This window comes from Halichoeres trimaculatus, unplaced genomic scaffold (genome assembly GCF_033239565.1).
Source record: "Halichoeres trimaculatus isolate MK-OKI-2021-1 unplaced genomic scaffold, fHalTri1.1 fHalTri1_scaffold_12, whole genome shotgun sequence".
In the NCBI taxonomy this organism is placed as follows: Eukaryota; Metazoa; Chordata; class Actinopteri; order Labriformes; family Labridae; genus Halichoeres; species Halichoeres trimaculatus.
The window spans coordinates 23,465,669-23,492,813 of NW_027437190.1; the positions used below are offsets into that span (position 1 = coordinate 23,465,669).

Here is a 27,145-nt window from a genome sequence, read left to right on the forward strand (position 1 = left end):
CTATATCAAAGTTAGACTGACCTCTAAATAAAAAGCTATCAATGCAAAAGCTCTGATGGTATCAGCTGTGTTACTTAAAATGTAAACAAGGTTTTCATGGGCTCTTTTGTAACTGAGAACACTCTCTCTACCACATGCAGGATATGTATTCAGCAAAAGGTGAAATGCTGAAGGTCAAGTGTGCATTTAAGTTTTACAGGACCAAATGCTATCTCTGATAGCAGAGTGTGTCTTTGCAGCACAGACTACTTTCTGAGAGAGACTTCTCAGTTAACCTTTGCCCCTCTTCATTTCTCTCCTTCCTCTGACCCTCTGAAAGTTAGTTTGCCAGAGTAAAAGACAATGAAGTTCACGCAGGCCTCTCAGCATGCAGAAGAATCTCCTTGCGGACAATAGCAAGCATATGGGATGGCTACAAAGACCCAGTTGGGTCATTTGAGCGATACAGTGCTTAATAACTTATCTTGAGCTCAGCTCTGTTAGGCTCAGGGGCGTAAATGGAGCAGAAAATTGAGAGTGTGCAAAAAAACAGAGGACTATCGCACAAACTCAATTACTCCCTGGAGGCAGTCCAGCAGATATATATCAGGTATATTTCTCGTCTTTTTTCTTTACAAAGATCAATGTAGTTTGGTCTCATCCTGGGTTATTAATAGAGGAAAGAAAACCATCTCCAAGGATGAGTTTAATTAGGTGAGAGATATACGCACACTGGCCTTAGTGTTCAATGCCAAGTAATGCTAAGTGTAATCTAAACCTATTTAATGAGAGCCACATTTAACATTATTCAAACCTTTCATCATCTGCATGAAAGAAATGGTTAGAGGACAGAAAGTAGGAGTGAAAACTTTGTCAAATTGATAAAGTTTAATTCAAATAATTTAACATGGTTCACATTAAAGAAAAGCAATCTGAATATAGTGTTAGTGTGAGGGTAAATCAATGCATTTGGTCAAAGTCTGACATGATATGAATTAAATACAACAAATAAACAGTTGCAACAAAAACAGAAAATTTAGCATTTTTCTTCACAATATAAAAAACTGAGTACTGAATTCAAATAAAACATGTGCAAATGACTCACAGTGTCTCTGACGGTGAGAAAGATAGATTTCATCTTTCATATAAGATAGTGCAGAAGTGCAGCTCTTACAAACAGTTCTCTTTGAATATATATACAGCTAGAGCACAGATTCTTCTTCTTCTTTTTTTTTTTTTTACAATAAATAGATTATTTGTTTTCCAAGCACTTTAGGGCTTTTTTTATGGATTGTGTCAGAATGCGACCTCATGTTTTCGAGCTAATTAACATCCTGAACTCCAACAAAACGGCATGATTTCAAGCTGAAGATTTCCCTTTGAATTGAGCAACCATTTCCCCACAAAAATGCTAATATGGAAGTTAAAGGCTGAACATTTGGACCATTAAATGGAATGGGTATAATATTTATTCATAAATAAATAACTTTAAAAGCATTAAATAAATATTGCAAGTGCTCCCTTCTTTGACTTTTAACCAATGAGGAAGTGTTCTGTCTCACACTTCTTCACCCTGCTAATCTCTCCTCCTCCTCCTCCTCCTCTTTGCTTTGGACTCTGTGCAGACAGCTATTTAGGTTTCCACTTCGGACTCAGAGTTTTCCAGATGAGAAACAGTGGAGCTGTACCACTCTGCACTCTCCTCTTCCTCCTGCACACCTGACCCTTCACCTCCTCCCCTGTCTCCTCCCCTGCCTGCTCTCCTCTCATTCAGCATCTCCATGGCCACTTGGTGGTACGGGTGTTTGCGCTTGGTGTGACGACGTAGTGTGTTGCGCTCGGCAAAGCGGGTGTGGCAGAGTTGACACTGGTAGGGTTTCTCTCCAGTGTGGACCCTTTGGTGGCGCTGCAGCTCACCGGCCTCCCTGAAGCGCTTGGAGCAGATGGGGCAAACAAAGTTCCTCTGGCCTGTGTGGATGTGCTTATGCCTCTGTAAAAGAAAACAGTTAAGATTTAACATTGAAATAAGATTTAAATTTTATACTGCAGACTATATTGTCTTGACTTGGGGGTAAATTTTGTTGTGATTGAGCACTATATAAAAGAAAATGATTGTTTGATTGACTTTTATAATCACAGCTGTATAAGTTTGCTTGAGAAGTCCACATCAGTTCTTTAGAGCTTAGTGGAATTAACCAGCTCCCTGCTAAGCTTCACCAACATCTCTAAAGCCCCATTTCCACCAAGCAGTCCGGTTCAGATCAGTATCAGTTTGGTACAGGTTGGTTCGGTTAAAAGGATAGTTCAGTTTTTTTGAAGTGGGGTTGTATGAGCTCTATGTGACCACTAAGGACATTAGATACAGTAGAAAGGTGTCTCCTCTCCCTCTGTAAGACACAGACTTTAATCGATGGTGACGAGGAAATAGACCCTAACAGGGACAGACGGTACCATATCAAAGGCTATTTTCTCTGCCTACAAGCACTAAAATCAAAAAGTAATACCACCGTTTAAGAGTACGTTACATGAAATATTTTTCAAGTGCATTAAGTCTTCGGAAATATAAACATTTATCTGGACCTAACTAACTGGTCATGTGTCCTTCCGCGCAGCGCTAGTGCGCTCCGTCCGCCCTCCTCCTTTCAGCTGTAGGGAATGTAAACAAGCTATGCTTCGGGTGCCGGTTGTAGCCTCGTGTAAGTTTGATCAAGTATCGTAATTCTTTTGTTTGTACTCTAAGGATTGTGAGGCAGAGTAGGAAATTCAAAATGAGTGACTATGACAGCGACAATGAAGTTTCATTCACTTACACTTGAGGACACATGACCAGTTAGTTAGGTCCAGATAAATGTTTATATTTCCGAAGACATAATGCACTTAAAAAATATTTTATGTAGCGCACTCTTAAACTGTGGTATTACTTTTTGATTTTAGTTCTTGTAGGCAGAAAAAATCGCCTTTGGATCTGGTACGGTATTTCCCTGTTAGCGCCTATTTCCTCGTCACCAGCGATTACAGTCTGTGTCTTACTGAGGGAGAGGAGACACCTTTCTACTGTATCTAATGTCCTTAGTGGTCACATAGAGCTCATACAACCCCACTTCAAAAAAACTCAACTATCCCTTTAAGCTTGGTCCTGCTTGCGTTCCACAGCCAACCGTGCCCCCTTGTGGTAGGTGGCGTGTAAGCTGGATGCCGACAGCCACATCAGCAACATAATAGTGTGACGGCATAGCAGCGCAACACAGTGTACCCCGCTAACTAATCCAAGGAAGAAAAAAACTCAGTAAACAGAGCAACGATGAAAGACACCCAGCAATTCCTCTTCTTGTGATTCGCATGTGGCTCTTTGTTACAAAGAACAATCAAACTTTGTTTCAGAGAAGACTGTGTGCCACCAGGAGAAATGCAGCCACCCTTGCACGTTAAGTGACAATTCTTTCGACCAATCAACGGTCTGCAGTGTTGTTGCTCCACCTTTCGAAATATGGGTTCAGGCTGGCACCCCTAAGGAACGGTCTCAAAAGGGACGGCTCGTCTCAGTTATTTGGGGGTCTGTTCCGGGATTAGTCAGTGAAAACCGAGACAAACCGAACTGAACCGCTTGGTGGAAACGGGGTTTAATGTTATGACTACCTTTCACGGCATTAAAACCATTAGGAAAGGCACAAGCAGGCAACTGCTTTTTCCTTTGTTGCTAAAAAAGTCTTTAAAAAGCTTATAACAACCTACTCAACACCAAACCAGAAATGGACCAGAAAGCCAGATGTTAAAGCCATTCCATCCTGTGGACACAAATAAAAATGTAATGCTAATGCTAATGCTGCTAATGTTTCTTGAGTGTGTGAGCCTCTGAAAAAAATCCATCCCCCGTACAGTGCATGCTGATGGTAACATTAGCAATTCAGACCCAAGCCATTTTTGAACCAGGCTGAAAATGTGATTTTCAAGCCATAAAAGTCGTGTTTGTGGTTTCCAGTCTTTCTGCAGCCAGATTCAAGCAGACCCTTAACGAATTGCATCTTTTAGCACTTCAATATAGACTTCATTTTTTTAAACTGGATGTTGCCCCTTGGTGTAAATAAGCAAATGCCTGCAAAAAAAAATCAACATTAAAGTTGACAATGCTAAAACTACATTCTTAAACTACTGGTTTGTGACCTCTGTGGTGTGATATTTCTTATTGAGCACATTAACTATTAATGAGCTCTGACCTGCAGATGGCTGGAGCGTTTGAAGGCTTTCCCACACTGCTGACAGACGTGAGGCTTCTTCTGCGAGTGAGTGATAGCATGGCGCTCAAGGTCAGAAAGGTAAAAGAAGACCCGAGGGCACAGCTGGCAGTATAGCACCCTGCGAGCAGCCATGCTGTTGGGTGACTCCTCTGAAGAGAGGGGATCCAGAGGGTCGAGGGGTTCAATTTTACCAGAGGAGAGTATGGATCCGATGGGAGGGGATGGAGGAGCAGCAGCGTTGGAGAAGTAAAGATGGTCGTCCAGAGGTAAGTGTTGTGAGTGCAGGTCTGACGAGTCATACTTGGGCTCCGAGGAAGGTGATTGGGCCTCTGAGCTGGGCTGAGCCAAGGGGTCAAAGGTTGTAGTAGAAGAAGAAGATTCGGAAGGTGATGGCTTCTTGTTTTCATTTGAGATTTCTTCAGTAGATATGGCTTGGCTTCCTGGGTTTGCGTCGGAAGAGCTGATTTGAGAATGAAGAAGAGTTGTGCTGTGGAGGTCATTTTGAGGAGTAGGAGATGGAGCCGGCATGGTAAGAGAGGTGAGAACAGAGCAAGAGTTGGCATTATTCACCCCTGACAGGATGACAGGGGGGTTATTGGGGCTCAGTCTGATGACGGGGTGAGGTGATCCCAGCTGACCAGAGGACAAAGGGAGAGAGACCGCTGGAGCCGAGGTCGCTGTGATCTGTGACAACTGCCCGGTGGAGGGGTCGAGGACGGCGATCGGAGTGGAGGTAGAGGCAGAGTCTGCGGTAGAAGAGGTGGGTAAGGAAGAAAGGAGGAGGAACATTGGCGTGGAAGTACTAGAAGAGGTTTGGGAGACTGACAGAGGAAGTGAGAGACCCATCGGGGCTGAAGGGAGCTGAGGGGAGGAGGTGGAGGAGGCTGAAAGGAGCAGAATGGGATTGTTCGTGGAGGGGTTTGTGAGGATCTGAATGGGCTGTGTGGGGACAGATATCCCAGAGGAAACAGGCAAAACAGTGACAGACTCCTGAACAGAATGGACACTTAGATCAGACATGTCTGGGTTAGTGATCAAACTTGAGAGGACTTCTTTATTTGTCATTGTCTGATCAACAGGCAGCGATAGAGAATCCACATTAGAAGCTGGTGAGGGAAACGGATCATCAGAAGGTGCATTTAGTGCATTATCTAAACTTTGGCTAACGCCTGGGTCTGCTAAAGGTGATGAGTTTGTTCCTTCTGCCTCTGCTGAGCTAGCCTGATCTGACGGAGGATCCTCTGATGTGGAAGCATCAACCTGCGGCACTTTGAGTCCATCTGGACTGAGAGTATACGGGATTCCCTGGTCATCTATAAGAAGGAGGTTTTCAGTGTCACAGTCCACTGAGGAGGTAAGGACAGAGTCAGAAAGAAAAGAGGGTGACAGGAGAGCATCTTCGAGCGTATGCGATCGGTCTATACACAGGACAGCGGTCTCATCATCTTCTTCCACAATATCTCTGTCTCCCTCCCCCTCGTATTCATCAACTTCCATGATTAGCGAACTCTCGCAGCCCGAATCATCCAGAAAGCGTCCACACCTCCTCTCTCGACACTCTCGTTTCTTGGGCAAACTCAAATCCAGTGGTTCTGTTTGTTCTTCGACTCCTAACTTGTCAAACATCCTGCAAGACTTTAAGTCCATTTCTTGCAAAATAAGAGGAATATTTTCAATTTCTCGCTCTGTGTTTTCATCTTTAATCCTTTTTGGGGTCAGCATTTTTACTGCGGTAGTGCAAGGGATTGAATGAGTCTGTAACCCATCATTTTGGATGGTCTTAGCACAAGATATATCTTTCACTTTGAAGGTTTCCTCCCCTGTTTCTGCCTCAGTCTTGTGGAATGATTCTGTTCCTGCTTCCTCAGTCTTCTGATCAGCAACTCCCTGGATTTCTATTTCATCCTTAAGAGCAATGTTTTTGATGTTGTTTCTGTTTTTTTCTTCATCAGCTAACACAGGAATTGGTCTTCTAAAATGTGAGCCAGCAAAGTCTTTGGTTGGGCTGATGGCAGAGTTTTTGATTGGCCTCTTGCACCATGGGGGAACGACAATTTTGAGTGTGATTGGCTGGCTGTGCGCCACAGGCACTCCAGGCTTGACTGTAATTGGCTGTTTTAACCCAGCAATCTCACTCCTCCTTTCCTGAAAGGCTGGCTCACAAGTCCCGCCCACCTCTGGCTTTTTCCCATTGATTGACAGAGCATCTGTCCTCCTGATGGTCACTGCTGCTGTGACAGGGCATGGCTGGAGGTTACCTGGTGCAGCACTGGGTGAGGTTTTTTCCTCTGACTCCAAAAAAACCTCTGTCACTGGCCCTGATCCCTCTGCATGCTGGCTGCCATTTTGGACATCCAGGCTGCCACTGGTCAGGACTGAAGCCAGCTGGGAATCCATTTTGGGGCATACCCATTTATATTTCTACAAAATACAAACAAAATTATAAGTTAGACGCTCTGTGAGACAAAACTGGAAGATAAAAAATGTGACAAAGTGTGGTAGATGGATTGAAAATGCTACCCTGGAATTTTTTGGATAAAGTGAATCTCTCAGTTTGATAATTTGCCAAGTTTCAGTTTAAAAGCTAAAAGTGTCATATTCTGTGATATTTCTGTCAGTCTGAAAATGAAGCAGACTGAGCACCCTAACTCCCTGCGGCGACATGATGAACGACTCATTTGACCCCCTCCTTCTCTTCCTCCTCATCTCCAGACCGTCTTGACAATTATTTTTGGATACCTTGTGTGATCCTAAATTCTATCTCAGCGACTCTCTAACATGATGGGTCGCCTATATCATTCAAAAACGGATCGATTTTATCAGATGTGAGCGAAACATCCCTCCTCCCTCCCCCCTCACTTTTATCGCCGGCATGCAACACAAACAGTAAACGTTTCATCTCCATATTTTGATTGGAATAATATTCCGTTTGGTTTGCAGAAAGCAGCATATTATAAATATTAGTCTGTTGATAAATCGAGGAGCAGTTCCCGTGGAGGACGCCATTACGCACAGTCCTAGGTCCGAAATGACAGTATTATTATTGTAGTGCGAGTGCGCTTTGACAGCTCTCGGACCTGGGACACCGCCATCACGTCGATAGTCTTAGCAGAGAAACGTGAATATTTACAGACTGTCTTGGTGTGGAGCGGATCCTTCCCTTTGCACCGAAGCTTTCTCGGACCTACAGCCAGCCATTTTAGAGCCGAGGGTCCGAGACAGCGCGAGCGCAGCCCGGCAGCTTTTAGGGCAAACTTTCCCCGCGCGCTGTCATTTCTTCCCGCCGTGCTGTCACAGCCGGTGGAGCACGCGCCGGACTTCCTTTCGATACATTTAAAACTGTATTTTGAACCATACTCCACCCATACTCTCGCGGCATAGGGACTGGCTTACCCGTGCTGTGGATATTTCCGGAGGACCAAATATGACTGTGCAGTGTAAAGGGTGATGCTGCGAATGCCGAGGGAGGGAGGGGTCAAGGGGAGTTGCTATGGTGTCGCAGCCTACCGGGTCCGACCAGTAGCCATGTTCAGCCTATGAGTACGATTGAACCTGCAGCCTGCAAAGGCAGGCTCTCAGTGTGCCTGGCAGTCATAGAGCAGGGAGACAAAGCGAGAAAGACATTGAAAGCGTAGAGAAATATGGATCTGAACTCACACTGTACGACTGTGTCTCGAGAAGTGAGCCAGTAACCGTTTTCACATAACTTTATTTCAAATCAATAACACTTACAAGCCTCAAGACTTGATGCGTCACACTCGACAGAGAAAAGAAAAGATCACACAGTGAGAGATCACAGAGTCTTTTAGACTGAGGTTACATGAAGGTATCATCACAGGCATGACTGTATACATCATAATAGCAGCCTATTTTAGCCACAGTATGCATCAGGCCTAGCTTGAAAAAGATCTATCTAAAACTTATGCAGAATAAAATCACGCCTGCAGTGTGAAGGAAACCCAGGATGCATGCAGGAGAGGATGACAGAGGCCATGAAACCCACAGCTCAAGATTAACAGCTTAGTCAGCTGATCAACAAGAGTTGTGAGTGATATTCAATGTCTAACAGACTATAATCATAGTATAGATAGCAAAGCTTCAGAGTGAAGGAGGACGGCCAAAGATGATGAGTGCTGGTATGAGTCCGGGGAAGGTGCTCTTTTTGTGACACAGTGTTATGGGTAGAGGTGAGTTGAGGTCAGGCGTGCAGGTCATCACTCCTCATCTCCAGGTTCACATGCTTCAATCTCTGAGACCAAACGATGGGGGAAAAGTTTGTACTGCAGCCATGTAGGCTCTGGAAGACAAAAACAACCATCAGTAAAAGGGTCAATCCTACCTCCCATCTCATGGCTGAGAGTGAATGCAGGTAATCAAATATGTGTGCATACTTACCAAGGTAGCAGGTTGGTGGCTGCAGCTCTCCATCAAAGCAGGTCTTGGTTGCAGTGAAGCTGCATTGTTTGTGAGGATGTTTGCAGTAAAACGTCACGTTTTCCCCATGAGGAACCATGGCGTCTGTTACATCAAACGGCCAGCGCTTCACTCCATCAATCACAACACGGCTCCTCTCAGCCGGGATCAGACAACGAGCTGGGGAGACAATCAACAAGGCATAATATTGGCATCAGATACAAACCTATACATGCAAATGCAAACGAGTAAATTTAGATTCTGCATACGTTGAATGTTCTGCTGAATTATAAGAATAGGACATATTTTGCATCTGGTAAGCCATTTACAAATTTCTCACCTCTGCAGTGTGGGGGCGCTGCACTCCAGCTACCATTGGGAAGGCAGGTGACTTTCTGGGGTCCATCCAGTTGAAAGTTCCTCTTGCAGAGATAATGGATGTCAAAGCCCACTTCATACTCAGTCTTCTGGACTGCCACCACATAGCCCTGCTCCACTTCTCGTGGTGGCTGGCAAAACACCTCTAAGAGATTGAGAGGATGAGTAAATCAGTCCACTTAAACTCTAACAATGCTCTGTTCACATTATCTTATCTTTTCCTTGTTTCATCAAAGTCAGGCCAGGTCATAGTCCTGTAGCAAGAAGTATCTTGTAAAGGTGACCTATTGAACTGCCAGCCGTGGTCCACATATTGTGTTTTTCACTCAGTGAGGCACTTTGATAATTTACCACATGCAAAAACATACTTTTGTTTAATATAAGCTGAGCCGGCTGTTAAAGCAGATGGAACAATGAAATTTTAACTTAAAAAAAGAAGGTGTGAAATGCAACATTGTGTTGTGATGTAAACAACATCCTACTTGTACTGTTAGAGTAAAAATGTACATTGTTTGCACGCTTAAATTTGAAGCAAATGGATCATATACAAGAAAAGAAAATCTCCTCACATTTTACATGGCTTTTCTTTTAATTCAAATTTTGCTCCTTAAAAATAATGCCAGCATATATTCACTCTTAGGATTTTGTCAACCCTATGTCAAGGCCATGCAGTACTAGCCATCATCCACAAGATGGCAGTAAAGCACCATGGAACAGAGCAGTACAGCTGATTGACAGGTCATACTTAAAAGATTTTGTGTCCTCATCTTTCTCCTGCTTTGATTCAGTCTTTTATCCATATCTGCACATGCACACAAAAAATAAATGTAGATGCCTACAAAGTAGACATGCAACCCTTCAGCCCATTCAGTCTCAAATCAGCTGCCATTCATTTTCTCCTGCTAACCTTAAAAGAGGGATGGTAAAGAGGAAGATGAGCAGTCAGTCACTCACTCATGAACACTGACCTTTACAGATGGGATGGGGATACTGCCAGGTCTGATTATCCTGGCAGAAATTTTCACTGCTCCCCACTATGTCTGCCCTGCAGAGGAGAAAAAAGTAGCAGTGAAGGCAGGTGGTAGTGTGACATTTGCATTATTGACACCTAATGAGCCTCATCTAAATAAAAATGCTGTAAAAAAGGTGTAAATGGTTCCTTTTCCCACCCTGTCTCTCTCAGAGGGTCTACATGTCATGTGTGCACTGATTTGGCTGACACATCCACTTGGGCCCATCCTTTCCTGTGGATGAGTCAGTGTGTAGAGGGGAGTCAATGCAAGATAAGACTGTAATGGCCTAGTTAGCTCAATGGAAGCACCGTCAGCTGGGAGATCAAAATGAATTCCCTGCCATTCGTCGCTCATCATCCGTCCTTCCCCAACACCTCTTCAGTAATCAAGCCCCCCTCCCTCTTCTTCTTCACACTCCATCCCCGTCTTCTCACTTCCTCCATTTCTACCTTATCATCATTACAGGTTTATCACATTTTCAGCCCACGCACACACAACCTTCGCCTCCCATTTCCCCCCGCCTCTCTCTGTCTCTCACCCAGACAGGCAGCTGTAGCGGATGGATGTTCCGACTGTGGCGTTGCCCTGGATGCTGAAGGTGTTGGTGACTTCCTCAGGCAGGGGGCAGGTTTGGGAAGTGGTGGGTTGGATTGACTCTAGAGGTTAGAAAAGAAAAGAGAAGGTAAAAGACTTTATTGTCAGGTACTTAATTCATGCTAAGTGGTTATACAGTACTTTAACAATACTCAGTGACAAGTCGGGGTCTTCAAATGAAGGCGTAAATGCACAAACTAGCAGACAAAGAGACCTTCAAATAGTTTTATGACATATACATATACAACAGAAAAGATTATTATTACCATACATGTGTAAAATCACAAGTACTGTTTAAGATTAAAGGGCTTCAATGACCTCCTTTTTAAATTCAGCATCTTTAAACAACTTGTGAAATGTGTTTTGATAATTATGATGACAATGATTATATGTTATACACTTGCCACAGAAGGACACATCACACATTTGTGTGTGACGGACAGTTAACTAAATAATTGTGGATAATCCATATATGTAAATGTAATTGTAGATTTGCTTCTGGAAGGTTACAAACTTTTAAAAAGGGGGAAGACTTACTCCACTGATACACATGAACATTGAATCTTTACACTCTGTCTAAAAATGCACACACATGCACCAACAGGATACCTTAGAAACACAAAATTGAAGAGAGGGAGAAAGCTGTAGACAAACAAACCCCTGAGCTGGGGCTCAGGGCCTTGCTCAATGGCATCTCAAAAGTGTCCAGGCAATCCAGACCCTTTGAGGGGCAGTCCTCAGGTTCACGACACAGATTTTGGCTCGAGAACTGCTTCCTAGTTTTAAATACATTTGAAAACATTTGTGCTTTTACTGTGTTAAAGAATTTTGAATCCCAGATAAGCAACAGGAGAACATTGTGTTGTAGTTTTGCAACTTTTACTAAATAAAAAACACAAACTCTGTGCTTGTGTTGTTTGTCAAACACCTTAGGGAGAAATGCAGGAACACAGCAAAGAGGTAAACACAGCCTGAAATATGTTGACTATAGCCCACACAAACACCAGAGGTTTTATAAGTTTGTAACAGAGGGATGTGTATTTAATCTTACAGATAACCTCACCGACAAGCAAAGGACAGCAATTAAAGGAAATAGAGAAAGAACATGAAACATGTGAAGCAGGAGAAAAAAAGGATGGATAGGAGAAGGGACATCCATCATTCATCCTCATTTGACTTGTTTTTACCAAGGTTTGTTTAGTTTGTGACCCACAGAGGCGTTTCACCCTATGTCTTGTTCTATTTAAGTTGAAATAGCCCTTCTTAGGTAAGACACCAAAGTTCGATGAGCAGGTGAAACACCTCTCCGAGCTCACAGCTATTCCTGTGGTTGTATAACACCTGGCAGTGCTCGTTCCTGGACGTTTGAGTACCTCACGCTCATGGAAATATAAATATCAAGAGTGGTGCTTGGAGGGAGGCTGCAGCGACCTGAACCCCATCAAGCAAGAGGTTTTGGAGCTGTGCGCCGCTTTGAAAGGTAGAGACAGCTCTCGCCTGAGGGCTGTCTTAGGTATCTGAGAGGGAGAAACGTTAATATAAGAATGTAAAGGCACCTATGGGAGAGGAAGAGTTACGAGTCTGTTTGGCTGCAGATGAGAGCCCAGAGCCCAGTTTCTGTTTTTACATATCGCCCTTCTTCTGCCTTGTACTGCTGCCACCCACACAGGCTGCAGCAGCAAACTGCTCTGAAACAGGTACAGAAAATCCATCTTTTGAATATTAAAGCTTTCTAGTATTTTGACTGAACCACAGCATTAAATATATTCAAACCTTATGGAGACTAAAGATGTGAAAGTGCTGTTTGGCTATATTCTCATTTCACAAATGGATGCAAGCACACAAATCTTGTTTATCTAAATAGCCTAGAGTTGCATGCATGTCCTTGGCTCCCATTGTAGAGAGGAAGAGAGACCTTATCAGAGGCCTCAGATGGAAGAGGATGAGAGGAGAAAAAGATAAGAGGAAGAGAGGATGAGAGAGGAGAGCAGGAGAGAGGAGAGCAGGGAACAGAAAGGCCTGCAGCAGCATGAGCAAAAGAGAGCTCTCTGACTCCTCTGACTGTGATCTGTCGCCCACACACACACACACACACACACACACACACACACACACACACACACACACACACACACACACACACACACACAGAAACTCTGTAACACATGTGCAAGCCGCCCCCTACACATCTAATGTATACAGGGAAAAATCTACCTCTCTTCAAAAACACTGACACACATGCACCACACTGTATGCACACTGCTCCATGTGCCACTTTGACAGTGATCTGCCACCCACTGCCTCTCAACAGGCATGAAGCAGCTCGACTCACACTCTAACACACATGCAAAAGGACACGCAATACAAACGCTCTCACACATTTAAAACCCACCTACCTTCTGCCTGTCTCTCAGCAGGAGGAAACTCTACTTTTGAGTCGAAAATCGTATCCTTATTTCACATCTAAGAAAAGATTCTTTGAAAAAAGGAAAAAGCTCCCCGGCTGACACCAGGACCCAGCAGGGTTTGAGAATTCCTTAAGAAAGCATGTTTTCTGTAGCCGCAGGTGTGTGATTAACACAGCAGGGATCGACCTTTAGAGCTGACTTTGTGTTGCTGTTTGTCAGAGCTGTCGAGTTGTCACAAGCAATAAGCAAGCATGTATTTCCAAGTGTGGTATGATGATGAGATGTGAGATATTAAAGAGTATTGATGGCTTTGCCTCAAGTGCAGCTGTGCAGACTTACAGCACTGCGGTAGAGGTAATCAGACGCACAGCAGTAGAGCAGATTTTGTCTTTTTTGTGAGACACTTTTTTAGATTAATCTGGTCTTTGTTCAGTGTTTAGATCACAGAGAAATCAAGGATTTTACCACACAATAGTCTTTGTTGATCAAAGTTCTTTGCATTATCTGTAAGACTTGAGTTCATTCATGTCTGCTCTATATAGACATAAGACTACCAACAAAATATCATGAAGCTGAATATCACATATGGCTAAAATTACACATGAAGAGGTAAGAAGAGGAGGTGTTTGCAGACAGACGTGTTTGCATATGCATCAGTGTGATTTTATGCACATTCATTTGCATGCTCAGCTTCTTTTTCTTTCAAACTTATCAACAGTCCAACAATAACATCCTACAGCAGCCAATAAGAACAGAAGTGAAGCTCTGGTTGCTATAGTGATGAGGAAAAGCCCCAGTTGTGCAGTGTCTTTGTGGACACAATCACAGTGAGGCTTCATTCCTGAAGACGTCCCTCTCTTTCTTTGATAGTTAAAAAGTCTAAAAGTCTTCACCTAATGTGTGACCTTAACATGAACAGAGCACATCCTGAGTGGCTGCTGTAGCATATCGAGACGCTGTTTAATTTGATTCATGTTCATATCCTGTTATGAAAGAAGCAGATGGCACTGTATTGTGGTACTTGAACACACCTTTGCATACAGGAACATCCCCGCTCCACTGCCGGTCGCCTTGGCAGCGTCTCTTTGTGGCGTCCAGGCCATTGGGCAGAGTGAACCCAGGCTTGCAGCGCACCTCAAGTAGAGCATCAAAGGTGCTAGTGGGATGGAGGAGGATAACTTCTGAGTTTTCACTGGGGGGCAGAGGCCAGGGACAGGTCCGACCTGAGGAGAAAAGTATGAAAGCAAGTGAGAATAGGGGGAACAGAACAATGCCCAGAGTGTGCTGGATTGTTTCTTATGCAAGAAAAATAAACAGTAGCACCAAACCAAAGACTTTTTAAAATGGCACTAATGAGGTTGTATAACCGGGCTGGATCCGAGCAGTGCCCCATTTTACAATGCATAATAAAAGCTTATGTTCTGCTCTCACATAGAGCAGATTTTCAGCTCAGATGTAGTGTAGGAACAAGGGCTTTATGTTATTTTCCAGGCTAGAACTCACAGTTGTATGTTGGCACAGCTGCTACACAGACAAACACTTGTAATAGCTGAGCCCACAGTGTTGTCCACACTGAGGGCACACATGTACACAAATAGTTACCTGGAATCACACAGCTGAGCCCACACTGGCCGTCACACAGGCACTGCCGCCTGCTCCCACATTCTTTGTCGGTGGTGCATGTCTTGGTACACGACTTCCTCTTCTCGTCTACCAGGAGTCTTGGTGCACACGACCCTGTGGTGACACCTTACACACACAATCACACCATCCTTGTAATTGTCCTTTTGTTTACTTTTTCACCATTCACAACCCCTCGTAAAAGTAGCAAACTCTTAAGATTACTGAGATTTGTCTGGTTGGCAGTTCTGCTTTGTTTTTTGTTTGGAGGGAAGTAAACTCAGAGTGGGTGGCCGGGTAAACATTTGCCACCCAGGTTGCCGGATGACTAATTCAGAGATAGCAGGATTGATTACTCTTTGCTATTCATCTGTCAATTTCTTTTTTTTATGTAGAAAAGTGAGACTTGTTGAGTTATTTCTGTAAATAGTTTACAGGAACTCTTTCTTAAATACAGGATCAGAACCCAGATTGTGGTGCACCATTCCTTGTTTCTCGCCATCACACTCTATAAAACCAGAATCCTTCACTCATTTCATTGCACACCAGCAGACACACCCTCAATGTCCAGAACATTTGAGGGGGAGAGTGAGGGGAGGAAGAGGGGGCGTCAGGCAGGGTTCCCCATTTTTCATTTGCCAAAATGAAAACGTGTGCTACATGTGACCAAAAACACACATGTTCTGGGCTAATGTGCACATGATCATGCCAGACGAACATGGAGACATGGTGTACAGAACATGTATGTCACAGCTAGGATGGTAAAGATCTCAAAAATTAGTGCAGATCATGACAGACAGCAGAGTGGGAACTAAATGAAATGTGTTTTTAAAAAAAAAACATATGAAACAATGTATGAGCAGTTATCAAACAAATGTACACATTAGAGAAACTTTGCAATCTCTTAAGCGAATAAATCTAAATGAAATAAACAGGCAGTAGTTCATGATTCTTAATGTTAATTATGTTCACAGTTATCCAATTGCATGCTTTTAATTTACAGCCCCAACATGAGTTAGACAGGTGCATCCTTCAGTGCTTAAAGTAGCAAATACATCTGTGAAACTGATAAACTGCAATGTTTCAACCACTAAACACCACATGCATGGGACAGTCCATGTTTTCAGGGTTCAGTGCCCTTCCATGTGTCTATGTGTGTGTCTATGTGTGTGTCTATGTGTGTGTCTAGGTGTGTGTCTATGTGCGTGTGTGATGTGTCTTACGTGCAGTTTGAGGGAAAACCGATCCAGCCAAAGCCAACAGGGACAGAAGCAGCAGTGCACAGTCCATCCTTCCAGTCAGGGCCTCAGACGATATGAGGGAGGCACGCTCAAACACAGCACTTTTAAAGAAGAGGGGGAACAAAGGGTGGGAGGAGGGGGGAGCAGGGGGGAGAGATAGAGAGGGAGTGGGAGAGGGCACAGCTCTGGAGCACACATCTGGTTCGCGTTGAGGAGGGGAGAATTGGTAAAAAAAAAAAAAAAACCCCACACTGTGGGACCTTTCACCCATTTCTGTTGAGACAGCAGATAAAGTGGATGACATGACTGTTGTCTGTGCACACAGTAAACAACGAGGAGTAAACAAACAGGACTTAACCCCAAATTGTGATGAAACATTTAATCCTCTTTGAATTCAACCATGAGCTTTGTGTGACTTCTATCTTTGATAAATTAATATATATTTAGGTCTTTACTTTTAATATACCCAGTTAAAACTCAACCACTTACCTCTTTAAAAAAAATAATAATAATAAAAAAAAAAAATCTTATTTTTGAGCACTGTGTCCCTACAAATAAAGGGTGCATTGAATTAGGAAATATAAAAGTACTCCAGAAGTGTTCTAGGAAAGCCTCTATTCCAACCCCTATTTGAACCCCAGTTCCTGTTAATGGAAATGATGCAACACTCAAAAAGAGTTGTGGATTCCAAAACAAATGGTTCCGATAAAAATCTAAGGAGTCAGTTGTGATTAGGGATCAATGCAAACAAATTTTGAGATCAGTGTTTAGTCATTAAAAATTTCAAATCACCTAAGAAAAGAGAAGAAGTCTTGAATGAGAACAATCTTTTATTGGTGTTTTTGGAAAAATCTCGACTACATCCAAATAACCAGCATTGAGTGGGCTGGGCACCAAGGATACCACTGATGCAGCAGGGCAGTTGTAGTTCAATTAGAGTCACTATAAGATTCACCAACCACATCTGTGAGGGTATTAGAGACTACATCCTGTAAGAGGAGCAAACAATCACTGATTGAGGTGGTAAAGGTGGAAATAAACCAACGAGGAGCAAATATTGAAAGTGTGCATAGTCCGTACACCGCTGGGGAACAGAGGAGATCATCGATAACGGAAAAAAATTGTGCCTGCGTGGATAACATGTTCGAGTTTTCGAGCCACGCTCGAGAATCCATGGTGAGAGGAACCAAGTGGCAGCAGGATCCTTTGCAGAAGTGAGTAATGTCTGGAGGTGTGAGACAGGATGCAAATTGCAGACAGAGAGGGTGGTTTCCATGTGAATAGTCTTTCTGAGGAACACCGAAGATCAAAGATGGTTCAAGGTGCAACAGATCATGTTCATCCAAAGAAAGAAAATCATTCGATAATATAGAATAGCAACAACAAGAGGGATAATTGTTATAATCAGAACAGTAATAATAGCAGAAATGGTCATCAAGGGGATTCAAATCACACGCTATTACTAGTCATCCCTCCGCCAGGAACATAACATAGTGTACCTGTGTAGATGTTGTGGGTACACAGAGAAGATTAAAGATACAGTTTAAAGTAATAGAAGGAGTAAACAGTAAGGAGCAGTATTGAATAAAAGCACTAAATAGTAACAAGATTTGTGGATCACAATAGGAAATTTTGGCTTTTATTTGTCCCAGAAATCTGAGAAATTAACACCATTCCACTCAATGGTTTCTCAACCCATCTCCTGGAATACATCATACACACAAAAATAGCATAGGCTTTTCCAATATACACAACATTTCTTTCTCTGTAATAATGCTGATTAAAGTGTGTTCATAAAGTACAGTAAAGTAACGAGTGCGTTTAGCTGGGGAGACTGATTACTATATCAGGGTACAACATTGAGATTTCACTACTCTATGCACCACAGAGGTACAAGAGAGACACAGGGACAAAATGTAAGAGAAAGAGTTTGTAGGTATCTGTGAGGGGATCGACTGTGAGTGAGAGCAGACAGAAATAGAAACAGAGAAAGAGAAAAATCCCAACGATTTAAAGAGAAGATGAAGAGGAGCAGTTATCCGTGGGGGTCATCACAACAGCAGGTTATCACCTGATTAGGTAAGATACTAAACACCAGAGTCGATTAGAAGCACTCGACTTGGAAAAAGAAGTGGAGTCAAAAGTACAAGTATGGACTAGAGAAGGCTGTAAAGTCAAGCTTTAAATTACAGAAAAGTAACATTGTCTGGGAAGTGAACTAAAAAGCGTAAAGTTCGATTAAAAGGAACGCGCAAGACGAGTGTTGAAGAAAGCGCTGGTCTGTTTACACTGTGTCTCCTCTGGTCTCTCGTTTCATCTCTCTCTAGCATGCCCATTCCCAGTGACAGAAACATAACAGGAAAATAATTAAGTGCTTGAGTAAAATCCACAAAAATGTTGAACTATACGATTATAAGATCATTTTTGCTCTCTATATTACAATTGTTACATGCGTCCTTGCCTCTGCTGCTGCATCCTGACTAAAATAATCGAGTCAAAAAATACCCATCGATGGCTGACACCTATTAAACATCTCCGGACTCACCTAGAATAAAAAGAGATTTACCCTAGCTTTCCTCTATGTCCCCTGGCATGTAGAAAATATACAAAATTATTCTCCAATTTTTCTCTCCCTCTAATTTTTCTGAAGTATTATAAAAATATACAATATTCTCCGATAACAAAACTCTTAAAAGTCACGTCTCTTATCTGTTAAATTATTCTCCATCTTTACTTTTAAGAGCTGACACCTCAACGAAACATGACACCTGAGCTTCGAAACACAAACCTTCTCCTGTCTTATACATTCATCATCAGAATCATCATCATCAGCATATTCTTCACCCCATTCTGTCCATCAAGCCATTTCCAATAACCCAAAGTCTTTCATTAGAACCAGCTTTAATTCCTCCTCTTCTTGATTTATTTTTGCTTCTGTGCCGTCATCACTGGTCGGCGAGGCGATTCTCGTATTTGCTAAGGATGTTGCGACAGCGGCCGAGTTCTTTCCGGATCTCAGCCACTTCCTGTCTCAGGGCAGCATTCTCTCTCTCCAGGTAGGCAGCGCGCACTGAGATTTGGTTCTCCTTAAGACGGCGAGCATCTCGGGAACGCTTTGCTGCCTCGTTGTTTTTGTACCTCCTGGTCCAGTACTTCTCATCCTGAGAGAGGACACAGAGACAGATCATAATGGATTATTTCTGCCAGTTTTACCCGTTTGTGAAATCTTTTATCAAGCAGCCGCAGGTTAACAAAAGGATCAATGAGTGGACAGGCTAGCTTTGTAAGAAGTGTATAGTACTCTTGCATCCTGTTGGTGATGTGTAATGTGGGCGTTGGGCCATGAATGAGCGTGGGACATGTTACTTTCAGACGCTTTATTCTCAGAGTTTGGTCAGGACTGAGTAAGTGTCTGAGAGAAAATAGTTTGAATCCGCCTCCATTTCCCACACCCCACTGCTAGAGAAATGACACTCAGCTTGTAATGCTCAGTGTCATCTGCTGTGAAACACATTGTGCTCCCTACAAATCCTCCATTGTCACCATCCCCTCCTATAGATCCACTGTTAGAAAAAACGATATAAACACTACTTCTTTGCTTGTTGTCAGGTTTGGGGATGTGGGTCAGACAAAACTAAAGATCAGTTGCTCTAAGCTTAGTTTGATTTTTTCTCAGATATTTACAAACAGAATACTTTTTAAAAGTAAGTAAATCTATTAATTTCTGTATAGTTTGTGTCTTTAAATGACTCAGTCATGGTTTAAAATTCCTTCCGAGCTGACCATTCAACCCCAAATTTTTGGCATTTCAGAGCTCTCTTACCTTCATGTTATCTGGCACCAGGATCTTGCGAGCCTTCTTGATCATTGGCTGTGGCTTGAGCTCCTCCTCACTGAATGAGTGCCTCCTGGGGTCAAAGTTCGGCTGGCTTGAGGAGTTTGACATGTCAGTGGAATCCATGTCAAACACTCCAGCCCCATCAGGCCCACTGCCTGTAGGCGTCAGAAGAGGTGGACAGGAGGACGAAGAGGAGGAGCAGGGTGACTCGCAGGAGTCGTTCATACTCGTCTGACTCCCTGAAATCAAAGGGAAGAACATCAGTTTGATACATTCTTCACTCAGCTTTGCCTGTCCTGAAATAGCTGGTGTCACAGCAATTCAAATGCATGCAGTCATACACCACTTAGCCACCAGATGGAAGCAGAGAGCTATTTTTTTCACATCACAAACAACAAACAACATTCTTCAGCTCTTAACTGACTCAACACTGAAAACACTGAGACCATTTTTCAATCAGCTTTCACGGACACTAAAACTAAAAGCTTTTCAGAGAACATAAGAATATTATGCAAATAGACAATGCAAAAACAAATGATTACATAACAATATAAACCATTTTTCCTACAGATAGATCACATGGAGCAGGTTGCCGTAGTGAAAAATACTCATCTTTGCAAAGCTCAGGCTTTCCCATAATACACTCTACGTACAATATTCATTTAAAGTTATGATCTCTCAATCAGATGATATATATATAGTATAGTATATATATAGTTGAGATAATGATATTATTGAAATGCTTGTTCTGAATCTCTCATTCTGAACACTGCTGCTAAAGCAGACAAGAAGAAATAGTTCCTTGGTTCCTGGTCACTCCTATAGATGTGTACAGTACAACTCAACAATGACAACATGAAACATATTTTCAGTGAATGTTATCATTCCATTGGGTCAACATTATAAATCAAAAATTCAAACTGATTTAGCTCAAATCCTCCATCCAGAGCTTTAATTCTAAAGGGGAGGGGGTCTGAAGGTGGAATGTTATGTAACTTTCTACTCCTCCCCTTAAAACCAGTTTCTTTAAGTGGGGCCAGAATAGGGCCAAACCTCACCCCACCCCACCCCCTTTAAGGCCCAATGCACCTAACTCTACTGACTGTTACTACATTTCACAAGTATCCCAACAGCTTAATAAAGGCTCCTGTGAAAAATCTCATAAAATGAAAAGTAGCTAAACATGTCTCCAGAAGGACTTTGTATTGAGACTGAGTCCAAATTTGCTAACGCTTACACTCAACACAGGCCAAACCAATGTCAACTTGAAAAATAAACTCTAGTAGGTCGTAGTTACTGTGCAGAAAATGAAATTTTACTTATAATGAATACACAGAACATGAGCTTGGAATAGACGGATAGCAACATTACATTCCTTAAAATCCACTCAGAAGAGCATGAACAAAGTCCAACCATAACTCCACAAAGCTGCTAATAAATGCAGACTCACTGAGTGTTAATACAAGAAAAATCGCACCATTTTACAGTTTGTTAAAAAAGCACAAATTAACAATAATAATTATTTTACGAAGGAAAATTAGGAGAGCAATACTAACCCCATCTGTCTTTGGCATGTGCTACCAGCTGTTAAACATGTTATCTGGGGATCTGGAATACATGAGCAGCGATCACATGAGTAATGGCTGTATAAGGTGTACCCTTAGGTGCAAAGTGTTCCCTCATGATGTTCCCATGTTCCATCTTTTTCAACTTCTCCATAAGACACCAAGACATACCAAGGAGCTCTGTCAAAGACACCCGTGACACACCCTCAGTGTGTCTTTACATCACTAGATCTCCATGCTTGGTGACTGAAAGGAACTAAAACTCGAGGAAGGCCAGAAAATACTATATTTCCCTCAGTGTATGTAAAACCAGGAGAATTCTGCAGTCAGAGCCTAACAGCAGGACATAATCACTGCAATCACTGGTTGTAGCAAGTTAATTTTTTAGAAAAATAAAACGTGCATCACTGCCGCTCCCTCTTTTCAGAAAGCTCTGAAGCACAGGCTACACCAAAGTTGATCTGGTGCGTTTTTGCCCACGTGTTTGAACTGTGACAGAAGAGGAGACTTTCACTTTCCCTAAAAATGGTTCATTAAGTGTGTTTAATCATTAAAAAACTTGTACAACTGCATTCCATGAAGGCCTGAATCTGTTGTGCAGGTAAACAGCAGCTCTGCTCCTGTTTCAGTTCCTAATATAGCCATTTGCTGTTAGGTGTTGCTCTATTCATTATTTATGAAGCAGCTGTTAGCTGGGAACATCTATGACACTCTGGATTAGAATGAAGATCTTCACATTTCAGGTTTTGGGGAAGGATTATCCACCAAACTACATGTACTATATAGTATAACTGGTAATAACCAAATACTTTAATTTGAAGAAAACGTTGTTTGACCATATTATTTGTGATAAAAATCAGAGTCTTTCATTCCGAATGGGTTAAAATAGCCTTATTATGCTTATAAATGAATAATGATTTTTTTATTAACACGCACTTGTTTCTTATAAGACTTGTATCTTTTTGAATTCTCTTACAGCGATCAGTAAACAAAATGCCACTCATTGTTGATGAAATGCTTCATTTGAAGTCTGGCATCTCAGGGAAACTCTTCCTGTTGCTCAGTCTGTCCCTCCCCACTGTGGGCTCCTCCTCCATGTCTGTTGGCCCTGCCTCTAGTTCTCTCACTCCAGTACCCTCAGCCTCGGCACGTGTACCGACGCGCACACATGGCTGTGGCGTGTGAAGTGGGGAGAGATTTAAAGACACGCAAACGCAAACACTCCACACACTTCTCCCTCGCTCTCCCTCTCTTAGTAATGTTTTGACCCTGCTGCACATTAATAATTGGCTGGGAGTGAATACTGATTGTGTTCTACTCTACAGTACACACATCACATGCCAAAACCAACCAAAACCTCCTTGTCATTGCTGTGGGGTTGACTCATCAAAAAGCTCAGGACTTTTACTACACCTCCTGCTCTAACAACATTCACCTATCTCTGCCATTTTACTACAGATATAACTACCTCCCTCACGCAACATTAATCCAACACAGTGCAACAAAATAAAAAGCACACATCAGCCATTGTTGGGCAGCCTTTCCTAATCTGTGCTTTCTCTCTCTTTTAAGTTGACTTTGAAATGAAAAACCATGTGACTGTATCTCCTGCCCTCAGTTAGCCCCCCAGGGAACAGAGAAAATGCTTGGTCACCATGGTATTTTTTATAAACTCAAAGGAGAATTAAAAGTGCTGAATCACAAGTCAGTGAATGGAGCACAACTTATAACCTTGATTATACCTCAGCTACTGTTATGTTATGGGGTGAGCAGGCCTTGTATATCAGTATCTGGGAACAACTTGTCTCTTTCAGATTGTCAACTCTGCACAGCTTCAGGACCCTTTCTCTTGATACTGCTGCTTTGAGCTGATATGGACAAACCTTGGAGAATAAACTAACCTTGTTTACATTTTTACAATCCGGTCTGATTGTCCATCTTTTACTTCTGACTAAGAACATATGCTTTGTGACAGTGATTGTGATTGACATTTGATGTGCTAGCCTGTTTACTAAGGACTGTTAGTTTTTATCATCATTTTATGTTTTTGTAAAGTTTGGAATCATATCTATTTAACTTGATCATAATGTACAGTATTGCAGTACATTGATTCAGTGTATTCAATAAAATACAACTGGATAATATTGAACGATTTCTCATTATGTTATTTCATGACACATTGAATCATAGAGAAATGCATTTTGTACTGCTAATTATTGTCTCTCATGATATTGATTGCACCTCACCCTATGATGTTATTGATCATGGTGTGGTATGTTATTAGATCCATCACACGTTTTTCTACCACATTATTTGGTATTCAAGCCAACTCACCATGAAGACAGTCTGATCCCCCTGCAAGGTTCTGCGACTGAGCCACCTCCAAGCCAAGGAGTGATGGCGAAGATGAGGAAGAAGGTGATGAAGATGTGGAGCCAGGTGGGGATGAGGGCGGTAGGCACTGGGAGCTCTGGTTGGGTACAGCTGATTGGGAACTCTGTGAAGGGATCTGGGCTGAACTGGAGCTGTTGTTGTTATGCATGCTGCCCATTCCATTTTCAGTCAGAAACTCCTCCAAGTCCATGTACTGAAGCTGGAAGAGGCCCCCATCTGCAGGCAGGGTGCGATCCCACAATAGAGGCCCCAAGAACTGGTTGAAATTTCCTCCTCCATTTCCTCCTCCACAGCCATTACTGTTGTTACTGCTGCCAATTCCACTGCCATTCCTCATGGAGCACACTCCCAAAGAGTCCTCATCAAGGTCCAATCTGTCTTTGTCTGCCAGAGACAGAAGAGCACAATCATTATTGGTACATAATGCAGACACTGAATAATAACTTCCAGACACCAGAATGTTTTATCACCCATCAAAGTGAGTTAATGTCAACTCTGAACACTTGTGTAATGTCATTTTGTGTTCAAAAAGTCAACAACATAATCAGCCTGGATGGGAGTTGAATTGCTGCAAAGTAGGAGGCACAAAACAAATTTTCATTAAATTCTAAATGAATCTCATAACAGTTGCATGTATGTTTTGGTGAATAAGCTCCATCATTGAATGTCTCCATGGGATTCCAGCTAAACCAAAACATGTAAAGACTCATCGTAATCCAGATCCTCATTTATTGTCACAGCAGGATTATAATCCAGGTGAATGCTTGCTGAGGTCACATGACAGTCATCCTGATTATGTGTGATGAAGCATTAGACTTAAGTATGAGATTTAGTGCCATTCAACATGAAAAATACAGAATACAACCATGTTACACATTTCAAAAAGCAGCAGTGAGTATAATTTATTCATGCTCTTTCTTTACACTGGAGATGGAAAGTGTCAACAACACTATGACTTAGTATTATAGTTAGGTGATTCTTACCTTTTGCATCCAAAGGACTCTTTAATCTCTGGTCTCCTTTCATGGGATGCTGCAGGAGAGACTTAAGACCTGTCATGGAGTTCAGATGCCCCCCTGTGAGAGAGCCTGCAGGCTGAGTACAACTTCCAAACTGTGGGCTTGCGCCAGCTGGGAGGTCGGGGGTCGGAAGCTGGGAGAGCTGCCTGGACATCCTGGACCAGACGGGGTCGCAGAGAGATACCTGGGGCACTTGAAGAGGCGTGGCAAACTGACCCGTCTACCTACCAATGGGATAAGTTTGCTGGATGTCTGTGCGTGAGTATGCACGAGAGTGAAGGGAGGAGGGGGGTGGGGGGTAGAGGGAGATAGTTTTGAGATATATTCATGCTGAGCAAAGATAGCACTGTGGTGAATTCAGAATAATAATGATGTGGTGTAATTATAGGCATACTTTGCAAACTTAAGTTAGAAAACACATGCAACTTTTACCTTTTACGTGTCGTTCAGAAGCGTCCCTTAAAACCTTGCAAAAATGTTTTCATCAAAATATTCCATTGCGATCAAATGCTGTTAAAATTGCTCAGAGGAGCAAGCTGTTATTCTCTGAGAATCGGTGTGGGAGGGTCAGTCAGACCAGTTGAGTAGGAACAATGTCCACAAAAAATGCAAAAAGCGTGAAAATGAGAATAAAATCCGCACTCGCAAACACGGAGCAGAAAAACCGTATCAAAATCGAGGAGTGATAATCCGTTTAAAATGTCCGGTAATCAAAGAGAAAACCCAAAAATAGTTGCAGAGCAAAGCTCCGTACAAACAAAACAACCGATAGGAACAACGTGTATAAACCACACACACAACGACAGGGCAGTGGCTGTGTTGGTCAGATGACAAGTTGCATTGGTGTTTCTCTCCCGTGCTGTCGCGCTTTGCAGTCCGTCGTGGGGGGAGGAGGGGTCGTTTCCTCTTTCTCTGTCTGTACTTTTTTGCATCCGGTGAATCTAGTCACGGGCGCACGGGTTTTCGGTCTGTGTTTGGGCCGCGCGTCGTCCACGTCCGACTGTCCTCTCTCTCTTTTTCTCTCAGCTGGAACGGACACGGGCGGTTCACGTGACGTCACACCTCGCGGAATAAACGAGTGAAGCGCTCAGGGGGCGTGGTCCGGGCTTAAGAGCGCTCTCTAAATGCGTTTATTATTTATGAGACACACCTACCCTCGTGCCGCACATCGAGGAGAACAGTTTGTTTTGTCTGACAGGTACACAAACGGACTCGTCCTTATTTGTAAATGCTGAAGCTGAGATGACGCACATTAGTTTTAGATATCAGATCACCTAAAGTTAAATGTCCTGACACAAGTAGGTCGTCACAAATCACCCACTTACTCATGCTTAGTGACACTGGCTTTAAAACTTTGCCTTTTCCTATTAGAGCTGTGTTTTGGCCTCTTGAAATAAACAGGTAGTCTAGCATGGCTTTTCCAGTCTCCTTGTAATCCTCGGAAAACGTGAGTATGCCGTTTTTTCAGGCGAGAGGAACGCTTTAGCACGTTGCCTCCCGGCGTACAATAGCTGTCCCAGCTCACGTGTATCGAGCACGGGGAGACCAGGCCTGTCCGCTCGCGGCACTAGGTCTGATTGGGTCTACAAGCTCCTCGCTCCGCCCACGGTGAGCGCCTATTGGACAGAATTAGGTCGAATAAACCCGCCCGCTCTGATTCCCCCCATGCATGCCACTGCCGCGTGAGACCAGTTCGAAACACAAAAAGCGCGAGGGCTGTCTTGTCTACTGTACAGTTTCACAGCACATGTAAAACAACGCACTGCAAGAGTTCAGCCTCCTGTTCTCTACATGCTAAGGTTGACAAATACAGTTGACAGACTTCAGTCAGTTTGGTGCACCACTGAACTGTAAAGACCCAAATGAACTGCTTCACACTTAACAAAATGTACAATGAGTAGCAACCTGGTGTGAATTGTAAGAAAGGTTTCATGACCCACTCAGTAATTACTGTCAACAGGCCTTCCCCCTAAAACATTACTATACAACCCAACTTTTCTCCAGCAGATGGTCTCCAACCACCTGCCACCACATATTGTATAGCACAGGGTATCACGCTTTTTTGTTTGTAGGCAAGACCGATGCATTGTGACCACAAGTCTGAAGAAAAGGCATACATTTTTCATCTTGGATTGCTTACTCATACTGTCAACCTGATCAGCTACTAGCAAAAGTATTGAGACTTAACTATGGCAGACTAATTAAACACTGTTATATTATGAATATAACTCTAAAATTGTTATTCACTCATTTACAATAAAGTGCATAAATATAACCCCATTCATTAGTTTAAATTAGCAGAGGGATGCCCAAGCAATTTAACTTTGTGGCATCAATCTGCTAGTAAACTACAGACAGGCACATAATTCACACAGCCAGTTAACACTTAGCCACTTTGGTCCACCCCCTATCAGTACAAAATCCATGTGACTGCTTCACTTATCCACA

The 27,145-nt window shown here is 42.8% G+C and overlaps 3 protein-coding genes across 4 annotated transcripts; all 3 read right to left on the reverse strand.

Annotated features, from left to right (window-relative positions):
• Positions 1-848: 848 nt before the first annotated feature.
• On the reverse strand, positions 849-7,598 carry LOC141800479 (uncharacterized). 2 transcript variants are annotated; one of them, XM_074683035.1, is made up of 3 exons: positions 7,345-7,598; positions 4,194-6,635; positions 849-1,969 (listed from the first exon to the last, which is right to left on the reverse strand). In XM_074683035.1, the coding sequence occupies exons 2-3, from the start codon at positions 6,609-6,611 to the stop codon at positions 1,613-1,615; spliced, it is 2,775 nt and encodes a 924-aa protein (XP_074539136.1). In that variant the 5' UTR covers positions 6,612-6,635; positions 7,345-7,598; the 3' UTR covers positions 849-1,612. The 2 variants fall into 2 exon arrangements, with proteins under 2 accessions (XP_074539136.1, XP_074539135.1); XM_074683034.1 differs by having other exon boundaries at positions 7,292-7,598.
• A 305-nt stretch (positions 7,599-7,903) lies between these two features.
• Positions 7,904-15,990, reverse strand: ntd5 (ntl-dependent gene 5). The gene is made up of 8 exons (XM_074683037.1): positions 15,864-15,990; positions 14,623-14,769; positions 14,052-14,243; positions 10,557-10,674; positions 9,974-10,050; positions 8,968-9,150; positions 8,610-8,807; positions 7,904-8,511 (listed from the first exon to the last, which is right to left on the reverse strand). The coding sequence occupies exons 1-8, from the start codon at positions 15,928-15,930 to the stop codon at positions 8,429-8,431; spliced, it is 1,065 nt and encodes a 354-aa protein (XP_074539138.1). The 5' UTR covers positions 15,931-15,990; the 3' UTR covers positions 7,904-8,428.
• A 729-nt stretch (positions 15,991-16,719) lies between these two features.
• dbpb (D site albumin promoter binding protein b) lies at positions 16,720-26,189 on the reverse strand. Its single transcript, XM_074683036.1, has 5 exons — positions 25,130-26,189; positions 24,662-24,949; positions 23,619-24,062; positions 19,705-19,958; positions 16,720-19,042 (listed from the first exon to the last, which is right to left on the reverse strand). Exons 2-5 carry the CDS (start codon positions 24,849-24,851, stop codon positions 18,827-18,829), a joined length of 1,104 nt encoding a protein of 367 aa, XP_074539137.1. The 5' UTR covers positions 24,852-24,949; positions 25,130-26,189; the 3' UTR covers positions 16,720-18,826.
• Positions 26,190-27,145: the final 956 nt, after the last annotated feature.